Consider the following 13,207-nt stretch of genomic DNA (forward strand, 5'->3'; position numbering starts at 1 on the left):
TATTTTCTGCCCATTCGTTTGTCATTTTGACTTTTGCGAGACTTGAGATGTGCTCTACGTCATGTCATGACAGATCACTTATCATCATGTCGCAGGAAAAGAAAATGCAAGAGAAAGTGGCATACCCCATTTGACCGTCGACTTGGGATCCCTCTGTGCAGAATCCGGTGCCGCAACTTGATAGGACACAAGAGTAGTACACACAAAAAGCGACACTATGACTCTCCACACGAGGGCGAATAGTGCCGCAAGTCGAAATGCAACAAGAGAGCGCCTGATGGCGCCAGAAATGCTCAGGCATTGGTAAGGGTTGGCGCCTTATCTGTTCGATCACTCAACACTGATGGTGGCAACGCATATCGAGTTCGATTGAGTCGAACAGCGGTGACAGACGAGGCCTTGGCGCCAGGCAACGACCGCATTTTACAGACATGACAATTTCGTTGATACGTCAGTTGACAGCAAAAGGCAGGGGATTTTCATCACTAATCGCATAGGTCAAAATGCCATGGTCACATGCTGCTGGCAGTTCCTTGTCCACGTTAATTAGCCATGGCGCGACTGGCAAGGGAACGATATCCGTCCCTCGAAGTGGAAAGAGAGATCGCCATCTATGCAAAGAATCTCCCATTGAGTTGGGCAAGAATAAACGACTTGCGTTACAGCTGTATCCTTGATAGGGGTTATATGCGAGTGCGGAGTCACTGGAAAAATATCAATATAAGTATTTGCTTTTCTCTGCGAAAGGTTCTTCATGGCAAGGACACTACAGCTACTACAGTCGCTCGCTTTCCGGCAGTCTTGAGGATAAGAACCAAAAGAGGGTCATCACTGGTGGCTTTTCTTCGTGGGTTCAGTCTGGGGGTAGTAGTCTGCTTCGTGCGGCATCTGCAACCAGTGCGACTGTTGGCAGTAGTGCACCTAAAGCGTCTCCTGATGCTGGTGTTACTTACGCCCTTTCAAGCGAGGATGAATTTTCAGACCTCGATATGGGAGACCTCGATGAGGTCGACTTTCAGCAGCTGGAAAGCCAAGTTTTTGGGTAGGCTTCAGTTGTTGGTGAGGATGATGGGCCGTCGACCCGTGAAAACGAGATTGTCGAATTCCTTGATTCCGATTTGAATGACCTGGGTGCGGCCAGTCGACAACTCCGGGACATCAAACGAAATGCAACGATAACATGGAATCTCAACATGAATCATCCTAACGAATGACCAACGGGATAAACCATGCGTCAAGAAACACAGCTTCGCGAAGTCTTCATAGTGATCTCAAAGGGTCATACCAAAGTTGATGCAGGTGTATACCTGTTAGTTGTGATATGATTGAACAATGCAGCCCTTGGACTCGCCCAAGCTGATCGACGGCGCATCAAGTTCGGATTCATTCGAGACCAAGAGCATATAAAGAACGATTTGTATTGTGTCTACTCACAGTTTATCAACGATTGGCCATAAGTACCGCCCGCCATCGACTGCTCCTGGCAATGAACGCTTTCATGACATCAGCGATCTTTCGACCAGAGATATCATTGAGTTAGCCAGATGTATACTCAGAGCGATATGGAGGACAGAGGAACAGCAAAGTCAGCAAATGATCTTATAGAGGAGGCAATACCAACATGAGGGTCCCGACTCAAAATCCAACTGAGAACTCCAATTGAGAACATCAACTGAGAACATCAACTGAGAACATCAACTGAGAACATCAACATAAATGGCGACTAGTAATAACGACTGGAGATGACAACTGGGAACAACAACAAGAAACGATAACTAAAAGCGACCAACAGAAACAACAACTGAAAGCGACGAGCGAAGAGCCTGCCCTTGTGTGTATCAAGCTATTGGCGTAGCCTTGTCAACATAAGACTTCAACGAGATGACTGCGAGACCTCACCAGACCCATACCAAGGGCTATAGGCCAAACGCACTATGGAACATTACAGACACCGGCACGAAGGCCAATAGAGAGGGAACAACAATCGACCGAAGGGAACACGGATACTGATTCAAACTCACGTCGAATGCCGAGGAAACCACCAACACCGTGGCGAGACATAAGCTGGAGAAGTATCCATGCCTGGCAACGCTTAGGAGTGTGACACAAGCTGGTACTATATCACACCAGACTCGAGTCAATGCGGTTCCGTGATAATAACCGACTCGACCGAAGCGAATGAATCGAGCTCGACACACAATACAAGCCGCAGCCAAGACAACTGAAGGCGACGTCGCAACGGAATCACGATCGAATGCAACTCTGAGACAAGACACAAGTTCGAGATGAAAATAAATAAATAAATAAAAAGAGAAAGAAAGACATCAGGCCAATATGGCATTGAAGTCAAAGGTCAGATAATGATTCGTGGTGAAAGTTGGGCTTGAAGCGAAACGTATTTTCAACACGACAATCGACACCAACGCAAGATACATACTCCAGAGCAAAACCGATCATGAGGACAGATGATTTATCACCTCAACAAACAGCCCAGATTCAACATAAGACTCAACCATGATGCCAGACTCGAAAAGAAAATAAAGCAAAGCGAAGCGAACCAAACCCGGTAAGCGACCTCAATACAACAAGCACGAGGCAACATATATGCAGACTCGGACTGGATTACAATGCAGATCTAACCGAAAACCTGTATGAAATAAGAGTCAGAATCGAGATAATACACAACTTGGACGAGATCTAAGGTCAAGACACAAAAAGTCAAGAGCGAATAACATAACGCTTACTAAGAAGATATATAGCTTCGAGGTTATATCACATCAGAATCAAGTAAATTGAGAAGATTCATATCTGGATTGAGCTGAATTACAACATCGAGATACAATCACGACGCATGCACGACCGAACCAGAGCTTTACACAATAAATATCATGCCCAGATCAACATAACATATAGGCACCTGGTCAGATGCAAGCTTGACCCAGAGACAAATATTCGTCAGGGTCAATTTACAAATTTGGGTCAGGATCGATATCATGAATATGAGACTGAGAGAGAAAATGCGAAGCCCAGTACGAGGGACCCCAAGGATAATTTCAAGGTCAGACTGGGAGTATATCTACAAGGCCATCAAGGGATATGAGAACAAAGGGAAAAAGGGCGTGGAAAGGAAACAGTATCCAGCAAAGAGAAGGATGAAATGCGAAATGGCCGGGGAAAGGCGGAGGCAGGTTGTGGGTGGGGTTGAAGGGTCACCAAGGGTGACGGTGGTGAGGTTGTAGCCACAGGCTTATGGAAGGGCATAGGGTGGAGGATGAGGGGATATACGAAGGATGACATCTGTCTGATGATTAGGAGGACTAAGGATGGAAGATGAGGAGATGCAGACGATGAGAAAAGATGGCCACGAACTACGAGCAACCGGGATTTCAAAGGCCATCGACGTTACCGAAACTATGAAGGCCAACTCCCGTACGACGGATGGAGTACAAAGAAGCAGCTGTCAACCGCCGGACTAAGGGACAGCTCGCGCACATATCGCAACCGCGAACTACATAATCACAATCCGACCAGACTTTCGTTGCCTCCAATATCATTGTACAGTCAGCTTACAAGACACGATCATTTATTAGACAGCCACCACCTCCAAGGCCCCGAAGACCAAACAGCACTTGAGATGCTTCGACCGTTCAGCAAATAATTGCTCAACGATCTGACAAAGGACAGCGATCACCATCTTCATTTGCAGCCCAGACATGACGTCGGGAACTCAAACGATCGACACATAGTCACATAGAGTGATCGCTCTTTATTCTACAAGACTGAGCCTTACCACCAGTCACGATACAACACCATCATTCGTTATCGCCCAGGTCGCAATATCCTATGGCCCATATGCCTATGATTCCAGGATTGTCGTCTGAGGAGGAGATACTGTTCAGTCGGAGTGCACAGGTGAGCACAAACGGGGCAAGCCTCTACTCGTCAGCACGAATCTCGAAAGAATAAACAACAAAAGTCAACAAGACCACAAACAAGCAGCTATCAGGATATCCCTCTTGCTCACAGGCACATCCAATGTCTAGCAAACAATACTGCAAACAAGACAAGGCCACAAACAAGCAGATGGCAGAATGTTCTTCTGCCTCACAGGCACACTCAAGGATAAACTTCATATGAACCACAAACAAACAAGTCATTCAGAACCAGCAGAACGGACTTTCTTCTTCTGCACTCATCTATGAACGGCCTACTCATCAGTCGTGTAGACTCTTCGAGTCTGAATCTGGTTATCGAGTTCTGGTCAATGGTCCCTCATCAACGCTTATTCTCATATTCCATCTGGATTAACGTCGTCTAATTTATTCTTTTTGGGGACATCTGGGATAGGCTTATCAAGTATATTAGAGAATCCAATTTACACAGTTTACAAAATAGGCTATCGTCCGCCATCAACTTGACATGCTATCAACAATGGTACTTGATCGAAGTTATGTAGTGTGTTTCGTAATGCCTGTGTTGATAAGGGCATGATCTCGGCCACCCATTGCTTCGAGCTTTAGTAACTCATAAGCATGTGGGAAGAATTTAAAGGAGAGAATACGTAAGGAGAAGGAAGCTATTATATAATGCATAAGTCGATATCTACTACTATGTAAGAATAAGAAATACAAACATTCTTCTATCGGAATGAGGAATCCCTTCTAACTAAAGCAACCTCCTACACCTTAACCTGCGCCTGACTCTTTATCCTTAGAGTTATGATAATAGTTTCCAAGCTTATGAGAATTTTCAATAAATTATTGATAGCTTAGGCATTCTAGGGAAGGCAACAAAACTTAGGGCCTCGATCCTAAGTGACAGCAAGACTTAGGTAATTTATCAAAAGCCGAGGGGTCCTTTGATGAGTTTATTTTGGCATCCTTTGTCAACTTTTGAAGTTTTCTTGGAGCGCACTTTCGAGACTGAGACCTCTGTCCTCTCTCTCGTGTAAGTGGACTGTGCGAATTACTTCCCAGATAATACTGTCTTAATCTGATGTGGGGCCAAACTTTTTTTCTTGATTGCTTCTCAAGGCGCAGGGAAAACGAGTTCAAACTCCAGTTGCTCATCAACCGCATTGATCAAGATGTCTCCCGTCGAAGAAACCGGAGACCAGTTCTCCGTCCTCTCAATAAAGATCCCCGCCACACCGTCATACCCAGAGACCGCCATTCACGAAGTTCGTATACGAAAAAATGCGCCCAAGATACCTACCGCCAACGATTCACGAAGTCTATTCCTCAAGAACATTCCCGCAGACAGTACAGAACCTCACTTTCGCGCTGTCTTTACACAACTTGTAGGCGCTGGGCGCTTTGAGGGTATTACCTTCGAAGACGAATCACGGACGCTGCTACCTATTGATCCTGCGCAAGCCACAAAAGTTGCAGGCTTTGCGAAAAAGAGAAAACGCGGCGACGTCGAGGCAGAAGAGCGGGAGCGAGAAGAGGAAGCTGCGCAATTACCGCAGATCTGGTCGCGGCGCGTGCAACGCAGCAGCAGCACAGCAATTGTGCTTCTCGCAGACGAGAAGAGTGTGCAACTAGTCCTCAAGGCTATCGCAAAGCTACAGAAGAGTAAAAAGTATCCTACATGGGGTAGCGATCTCTCCGACGACGTGCCCTCCCTCGGCTCATCATGGATCGCATCGCATCTGCAACTTTCGCGTGTCGACAAGCCAGCCACCCAAAAGGCCGTCCACGCCTTCTTCACTGCATTCAACCGCAAGGAGAAGGAGGCTATCGAGCTGGCTAAGCGACTGCGCAATGAGCCAGACGAGGATGGTTTCGTCACAGTGACTCGCGGTGGACGGGCCGCTCCCGCCAGCCGAAACGAGGCCGAGGAAGCCAAGCGCAGAATGATCGAGAGGGATACCAAGAAGAAGTCTGAAACCAAGGACTTCTACCGCTTCCAAATGAGAGAGCGACGCAAGGCGGAGCAGATGGCTTTGATGAAGAGATTCCAAGAGGATAAGAGAAAGGTGGAAGCGATGCGGGAAAAGAGGGGCAAATTCCGACCAGAGACATGAGACGCTTGGTAAAGCTACGGTTCATGTAAGTCATGATGGTGTTCCTTTTTTTGTCTTTATGATGACGTCGCGGGGCCATCGAACATGATGGGGTAGCGAGGCCTTTGGTCTCCCATCTGGGTGCCGAAAACAACCGCGTTACAATCTTCTCAAATTTGTCTGAGACAAAGACATTGTTCCATATTCTGTCAGACTCTATCCGTGAACCTCACTGACAAGCGTAGCTGTTTCTAGAGCATGTCAAGCTCGGTCTACACAAGGGTACTGTTTCAAAGATATCCATGTTGACGCGCAACTTATACCCGAGTCATTCTGGCTTCTCGTATTCTGACCATTGCGACTCAACACATCCCGCCATCGCCGCTCGGATCAACACCCTTAAGTCTGATAAGGGTCCAGGAGGAGATGCAAATTTTGCCACGAGGCAACATTCGGGCCTTTGGTTTCTACCACGTTTTAACTCTGTCTCGCCTCGACCAAGAAGCTATCAAGGCGGGGAGGACCTTGTCAGAAAGAGGAGATAGAAAATATAGAATCAGTGCGGCTTCAGAGCTCGACCAAGTTTCAGACTAAGATTTTGAGTTGACAGTGCATGTTATGCCAGCAGCTACCTATGTCTGCTTCAATGTCAAGTTGTCCATGGAAACAATGCACAACACCATTGCTATGACATTTGGCCATTTTTCGACCACATCTTTCCCCTCATCCATACCTTGATTAGGCTGTACGCTGTAAACATGCCCAATTTCGGCCCATCAGCATCCTCGTCGAGGCTTTCTAGTTTAACAGGTGGGACTGTCGACCCAGACAACGACCCTCACCAGCAAACTCCAAAACCCTCACTTTTCAACTAAAAACAGAAAAAAAAACTTGATCATCTGCATTGCCACCTGTCGAGCGCTGTCTTGTCAAAAGGATGACCCTGGCTGGTCTCTCATTCAGGCCCGCCTCACTTTTACAGGGATCTCATTGGCGGACGCATTGTTTACTTTGCTCCCCCACATAGCAACCAGCTCTCCCCACCAAAACAATTAAAGGGACCACAAGCTTGTACACTTATACAGGAGGGATAGTACTAGTACCTTTGCGCAGGAAATTGATGAGAAAAAGTCAATCTCTTCAAGAATCGAGGATATGTGTATCAACTTTGGACTCGCTCACCTATCACAATGATCGATACCGATAATCTTCGTACAGCATCGCTGTATATCAACAATCAGCTTCTATCTAGAGGTTTACTTCGCGATGGCCAGAGTATTGATTTCGCCGGCACGGCCTTCAATGGCGATGAATCTGGAGCTACGATGGGACGGATCGTGAGCGTCTTAAACGATCTAATACTCCGACGGGATGTACGTTAGCTCTCATATGTCTTGATACAACTAACAGTCACAGCGTGATGCAGAACATCGCGAATCTCTCTCAACCACCATGCGCACCCTACGCGCCGATAACCTCAAACATACCAACGACATCGCGCGACTCACAGAGAAACACACCGAGGCAAAGAGGAAGCTAGACATTGCAGAAGCTTCAGAGGCTGCTCTCAAAACACAAATGAAGTCGGCAGACGCCGCCATACGCGGTTTAAAGGAAGAAGTCGCCCGCACAAAAGGACTGGTCGCCCAGGCACGAGCTGCATGCGCAACAGACGTCCGTAGACGAGACCGCCAAATCGATACCTTAAAGAAACAGCTCGCCGAAGCTGGACGGGCACGAGGATCCCGAGCAAACCCCGGCGTCACCTCAATCATCGTCACAGGCGATGTTGGCGAGGAAAAGTCGACAGGTCGCGGAGGCACCACAGCAGCAGATGATTATGATCTGCGCAACGAAACAAATGCATTCTTGGCCAACCTGGCTCAAAATCTTAGTGAAGAAAACGAAGCTATTCTTTCCATAATGCGCAAGACGATGCAGCAACTGCGGGACATGAGTGGGTGGAACAATGAGAACCAGGATAACCTTGTTATTCAGCAGCAAGGGTGGCAGGATATGGCTTCGGAGCTGGACTCTGTGCTAGAACACATGCGAACTATCCTAACGAACCCCTCGTTCGTGCCAATTGAGGAGGTCATGGTTCGAGAAGAGGAAATCAGCCGTCTCAAGGACGGTTGGGTCAAGATGGAAAGTCGCTGGACTGAGGCAGTTCATCTGATTGATGGCTGGCGGAAGCGTATGGCTGCTAATGGACGGCCGATTTGCGACGAAGAACTTCAGATGGGCCTGCGTCTTAGTCCGGTAAGGGTACGAGATGTAGAGGAGACAAGGCACGCATCTGCTCTCAGACTTTCAGCTGTTGCTGAGGAGTCCGAGGATGAGATGGATGTTATCGACTCGCCATGCCCTTCGCGCTGTTCCCCTCGCGTACAACTCGTCCCGGAGTCAGAGCCTGAGGATGAAGTTGACCGGGAAAGTGATATCGAATCCGACTACGACGAAAACATACCAATCGACGACTATGACGTTGAGGAGCCTAATGTGCAAATTCTTCAACAGTCCACAGCAGCTCCCCTCTACCACCCAGACCCAGACTCATCGCCACTACCAGAGCCTCCCCAGCTCAGCCCCTTGAAAGATTCTGCATCCGCTGGAAACCGAGGCTCTCAACCACGCAGACATGGCAAGGGAGATTTCACTACAATCGTCGAGGAAAACACATGGGATCTTGCTACAGAAGGAGGCTCTATTCCTGTCAGATATGATCAAGAACCTCGCGATCGCGTGTCGTCTTCTTCCTCACTTGATGAAGTCCTCCTTGTCAAGTCACCGGAAACTGCTCCTCAGGTTAACGAGATGAAGATGTCTACTCCCCGACACCAAAGCTCCCACCGCAGCAGCGACGACCAAAGTGAGACTCAAACTTCACCCAACCGTTCCCCTCGTCGAACAGCATCACGTCTCCCCCTCCCACGAAACATCGATCCCGCTCCTCAGCAAAGTCCTCTCACTATGGCGACTATTGCCGCCAAATTGGCCGCTTCAGAGCGCGAGGCCGATGCTGCTCGTGTTCGAGCCAAACTTCGAGCTGCCCGTGGAACTCGTGGAGTCAAGAAACCAACCATTACTTCATCTCAGCCTGACCAGGCTACCGAATCCACAAATGAAACCGAAAAGAGAAATGATTTTGAGAATGTCGATCCCGTAAAGAGGGACCCAGTATCGGCTGATGATCAGCTGAAGCCCGAAAAACGACGCCGTGAGCGCCGAATGAGCAAGAGTGCATCGCGACGTAGAAGTACGTTGAGTCCTTGGGAGCTTGAAAGCTTGATGAATGGAAGCGTACAGTAATGAGAATTTGTCAATGACGGGCGGAATCCTGGAAAGCTTACTTGGGCAATATGGGTCTGGCGTTTGGTGCAGAGAAGCGGTAACCCGAGAAGGGATCAAGTTTAATACATTTCTGCTGGATGGCATTTTATCATACTTCACGCGAGAACGGTCTGCTTGCTAGTTGTGGAAGGAAACGTGTAGATTCATATAAACGCAACTAAAATACCCCTTGACAACATGCCTTTCGTTCCCCAAGCCAGCAAGTGGAAAAGCAAAAGATTGACTGAACTAAACAGCCGACTCCCTGTCCTTGATTCCGAATTCGTAAACTCCGATAAAATTTCATAAGGTACTGGCGTGTCCTGTCTGTAAATTACAGAGCGGGCGCCGTAGCAATAAGCACCGACATGACAGCAGCTCCTCCAAGGGCGACGTACCCGACTGCTTCTGCCATACGACGAAGACGCTTGGTTGGTGGGGGTCCCAATGCTGCAGTGTGGCGAGGCCTTGCAGTCGACTGCATCCTGCTTCTGCGGTGCGCCTGTCGGCGAGATTGGCGGTCGTTAGAAATTTGTTCTTCAGTGGTAAGTTGAGAGATTTCTTCGGCCTTTCTCTTGGTTGCAGTGGATTCTGGTGCCGGAATCGTCACAGGTTCAGCTGCCTTTGCGGCTTCGACCGGTTTCGCTGGCTCCACGGCTTTGACTGGTTTGACCAGTTCAGCTGCTTCTAAAGCTTCAGCCGGCTGGGCATCACCGTCCTCTACAACATCTACGTCATTCTCTTGGGCCACCACCTTCTCAGTTGTCTCGCTTGTGACTTCGATACCAGAAGACTTCTTGCTCTCTTGAAAAGCCCAGGCGGATGAGTCGTCCAACTCTGGCTCCACAGATGTGGTGGTGGTTTCGACGTGCTCAGGGGGCGTTGCCAGATATCTAAGACCAGAAGATACCAAATCGGAAGCGCGAGGTTGAACTTCATCTGTGGCCTGCTGGACTTCATCTGCTGGTTGCACTTGGGTTTTGTTTTCCATCTCTGCCCGCAAGAGACAGTGTTCCAGGGCTGGTGCCCGACGGACGGGGTCGATGGGTCGAGGTTGAGGTTGTGCGCGGGCAGCTGCAGCATTGGCTTCTCTAGCAGCAAAGAACTCGTACTTTCCATGTTTTCTGCCGACAACCTCAGCGGTAGAGTGTGTGATCATCTCATGGTTGTATGTGTCGAAGACTGCTTCTGAAATTGGGGGAAGCTTCAGGGGCGACGTGCCATTAATCGACATCATTGGAGCAAGATCTGATTTCCATGTATAGTGGCTCTTGTCCAACTGGATGAGGTTGGCACTATCGAGTTGCTGAGGGACATCCCGGGTTTGAGTGCTCATAGATTTGGCCAAGGGCTGCGCAGGGGTCTTTTCGGGTTTCTCGCTCATTACAGATGCCATGATAGTAGCCTCTTCAAAGTGACCGTTCCCTTGAGGGGCAGGTTCCTGAGTGTGGACTGGAAAATGGTCAAAATAGTCCAGGGCGCTGTACTCCATGAACATACCTTGCTCCTCTTCAAACTCGTCATGTTCGGCAAAGTCTTCTTCTTCATCGACAATGGAGTCCCCTGCAGCGGATGACATTGCATAGTCGATACTCTGGCAATCTTCTGAAATGCCACCGTAAGAGTCGTCTGTGTCCATAGAGTTTGGTGACAAGTCGTTTTCCCCTTCTTCAGGCTCTTCCTCCAGATCGGAGAACTCGTGGCCCGAGGCAGAAACAGGTTCTGGCAGCTTTGGGGAAGGTATCTCTAGAATGTGAGGAGAGTTGTCGAAAGCCTCAGTTCCATCCCTAATATTGGAAAAAGGACAATGATCATCTATTGTCAAGTCGATCGGACCATGACCAAAAGATGAATTAGCCATTCTGGCAGGGACAAATTTGTTTGTGCGCAACATCTCGTAGCTATTGTTCACTTGGTCTTCGTCACTGATTAGAGATTCGATATCGCTATCCTCAGGAACGCGGAAGCTATTGCCGCGCAGGTCGGGGCTAAGATAATTAGCAAAGGGATATAAGATATTGAAAGATGACATACTTGATGGACCCGTACGTCTGACGGACTATCATGGCGCAAGGGTAATGTTTATCCTGGGGTCGTTCAATGAAAGCACCAAATTTGAGCTTGTCACCACTGGCCACTTCATGATTCACGTTCGTTTCGAGGCGAACGTCGTTTTTATAGGTCCCATGAAGAGAACCCGTGTCTTTGACATAAAGTTTCTAGATGAAAAGTTAACACAAAGTTACTAGAGAGTTTTGTCTCCATAAACTTTACCTGTTTGTCGGCGTCAAGGGTGAAGAGTGCATGTTTTCGAGACATGACTGGTGAATCGAACCAAGCATTGCTCTTGGCAGCTTCAAAGGCTCCATTTCTTTTGCTCGTTCGGCCGATTTCAATGGTCGGATTCTTTTTACTGAGAAAGATGCGACGAGTTGGAAATGAGAAGCTAGGCGGGGGGTCGGCGATCGAGAGTGTGATGGAGACTATGAATGTTAGTGATCATCAAGGTTCAGGGAGTATGATTATTCTGTTGTTTGGGTATTGTCTTACCTTCATCACGATACTCGGGTACCGCCATTTTGATTACTTGTTGATACCGAGAAAGAAAATATGCAGATTCTCGAGTGAAGATGATATTGTGTGGTGATGCTCTTGATGGTTTGCGGTACACACTGTCTCATATACCTGCGATGGCCCACTTCTTCAGATGTCAGCAGGGCAAACTCGAAAGTTGTGCGAGGTTAACGACGAAACAAAGAGCAGCCCTGTCCAAGAGGGGGTACCCTTTTGGTTCGAGAGAAAGGTTGAAAGATAAAAGTTAAAGGCAACACAGATGAAGGTACGAGGTGTTGGGAAGTCCGGAAGGTGAATGCAGGCATTGTAAGTACCTTAGCTCCGATAAGTGGCGGGGCTTATCGCTGCCTGTGGGCTGTCACCTGCCCCGTCTGCCTGTTACGGCAGTGACCTTGCACTGCTGCCCCACTTCGCGGGGTGAAGGGAAAACCCGCCGGAACCTTCAATTTTGGGTTTAATTGTGAGTAAGTTGCTCACAAGAAAATTCAGAAGACATAGAATTCCTTAAGTATCTGGGATATTTTTCAGCAAGAACACGGTATCACAGCTGATGTTGAAGCAGTATTATCAGTTTCAGGGTCTGGCTGGATCTAGTGCTTTTAGGTGTTAATGGCAGCTGTTTCAAGTGGGTCACACTGTACACTGCCGAAACACCCTGGACCTGAGTATTGATTGAAGTGATAGTCGTGATCTGACACCATTTCACCAACATATGAACTACTGATTTCCTCAAAGCAAAGCTAACAGCCCTCGATGAATCCCGTAGACCAAACAAAACTCAGTACAAAGGCGGAAACTCGGATTGATGAAAAGATGGCTTGAGTGAAGAGGTCATGCATAAAATAGTGCAAGAGTCGTACCAATGTTGAACTGTGTAGACTGGGCGTTGGAAGCCAACTCACACCCACTGTATCAACCTCTCCTGATAGCGCTGGTGCCAAAGATTACCACCTGACGCCATTTTGCTATTTTTTAGGCAGTGAGTTGAAATGTTAGCCACTGTGCCAACTCAACCACTTGCATGAACCTGATACGAGCACCTTCATCACGATACTCGGGTAACCGCCATTTTTATTGCTTGTTGATACCGATAAAGAAAACATGCGGACTCTCGAATGATAGTGCCAAAATTAACTAGCCTAAAGACCTAATAATATACACTAAACTTTCCTAAGTATTTTCATTACTTAGGATAAAGGTCCTAAGCTTTCTTGCCTCCCCTAGAATGATAAGGTCATAGGGTTGGGTGCCAAGCTGAAGTGGTCAGCAAAGCAGTCCGCATGAATGTCAGCT

The 13,207-nt window shown here is 48.0% G+C and overlaps 3 protein-coding genes across 7 annotated transcripts; 2 read left to right on the forward strand and 1 right to left on the reverse strand.

Annotated features, from left to right (window-relative positions):
• Positions 1-5,055: 5,055 nt before the first annotated feature.
• On the forward strand, positions 5,056-6,682 carry FOIG_07357 (uncharacterized protein). 2 transcript variants are annotated; one of them, XM_031206892.1, is made up of 2 exons: positions 5,056-6,053; positions 6,253-6,682. In XM_031206892.1, the coding sequence occupies exon 1, from the start codon at positions 5,087-5,089 to the stop codon at positions 6,026-6,028; it is 942 nt and encodes a 313-aa protein (XP_031064011.1). In that variant the 5' UTR covers positions 5,056-5,086; the 3' UTR covers positions 6,029-6,053; positions 6,253-6,682. The 2 variants fall into 2 exon arrangements, with proteins under 2 accessions (XP_031064011.1, XP_031064012.1); XM_031206893.1 differs by having other exon boundaries at positions 5,070-6,053; positions 6,263-6,598.
• A 374-nt stretch (positions 6,683-7,056) lies between these two features.
• On the forward strand, positions 7,057-9,626 carry FOIG_07358 (uncharacterized protein). The gene is made up of 2 exons (XM_031206894.1): positions 7,057-7,380; positions 7,424-9,626. Exons 1-2 carry the CDS (start codon positions 7,198-7,200, stop codon positions 9,317-9,319), a joined length of 2,079 nt encoding a protein of 692 aa, XP_031064013.1. The 5' UTR covers positions 7,057-7,197; the 3' UTR covers positions 9,320-9,626.
• On the reverse strand, positions 7,659-12,611 carry FOIG_07359 (uncharacterized protein). 4 transcript variants are annotated; one of them, XM_031206898.1, is made up of 6 exons: positions 12,229-12,611; positions 11,891-12,038; positions 11,615-11,823; positions 11,375-11,559; positions 10,841-11,328; positions 9,485-10,792 (listed from the first exon to the last, which is right to left on the reverse strand). In XM_031206898.1, the coding sequence occupies exons 2-6, from the start codon at positions 11,916-11,918 to the stop codon at positions 9,675-9,677; spliced, it is 2,028 nt and encodes a 675-aa protein (XP_031064017.1). In that variant the 5' UTR covers positions 11,919-12,038; positions 12,229-12,611; the 3' UTR covers positions 9,485-9,674. The 4 variants fall into 4 exon arrangements, with proteins under 4 accessions (XP_031064016.1, XP_031064014.1, XP_031064015.1 ...); XM_031206897.1 differs by having other exon boundaries at positions 7,659-10,792; positions 11,891-12,611; XM_031206896.1 differs by having other exon boundaries at positions 9,483-11,328.
• Between the last annotated feature and the right edge of the window lie 596 nt (positions 12,612-13,207).

This window comes from Fusarium odoratissimum (genome assembly GCF_000260195.1).
Source record: "Fusarium odoratissimum NRRL 54006 unplaced genomic scaffold supercont1.10, whole genome shotgun sequence".
Taxonomy (NCBI): Eukaryota; Fungi; Ascomycota; class Sordariomycetes; order Hypocreales; family Nectriaceae; genus Fusarium; species Fusarium odoratissimum.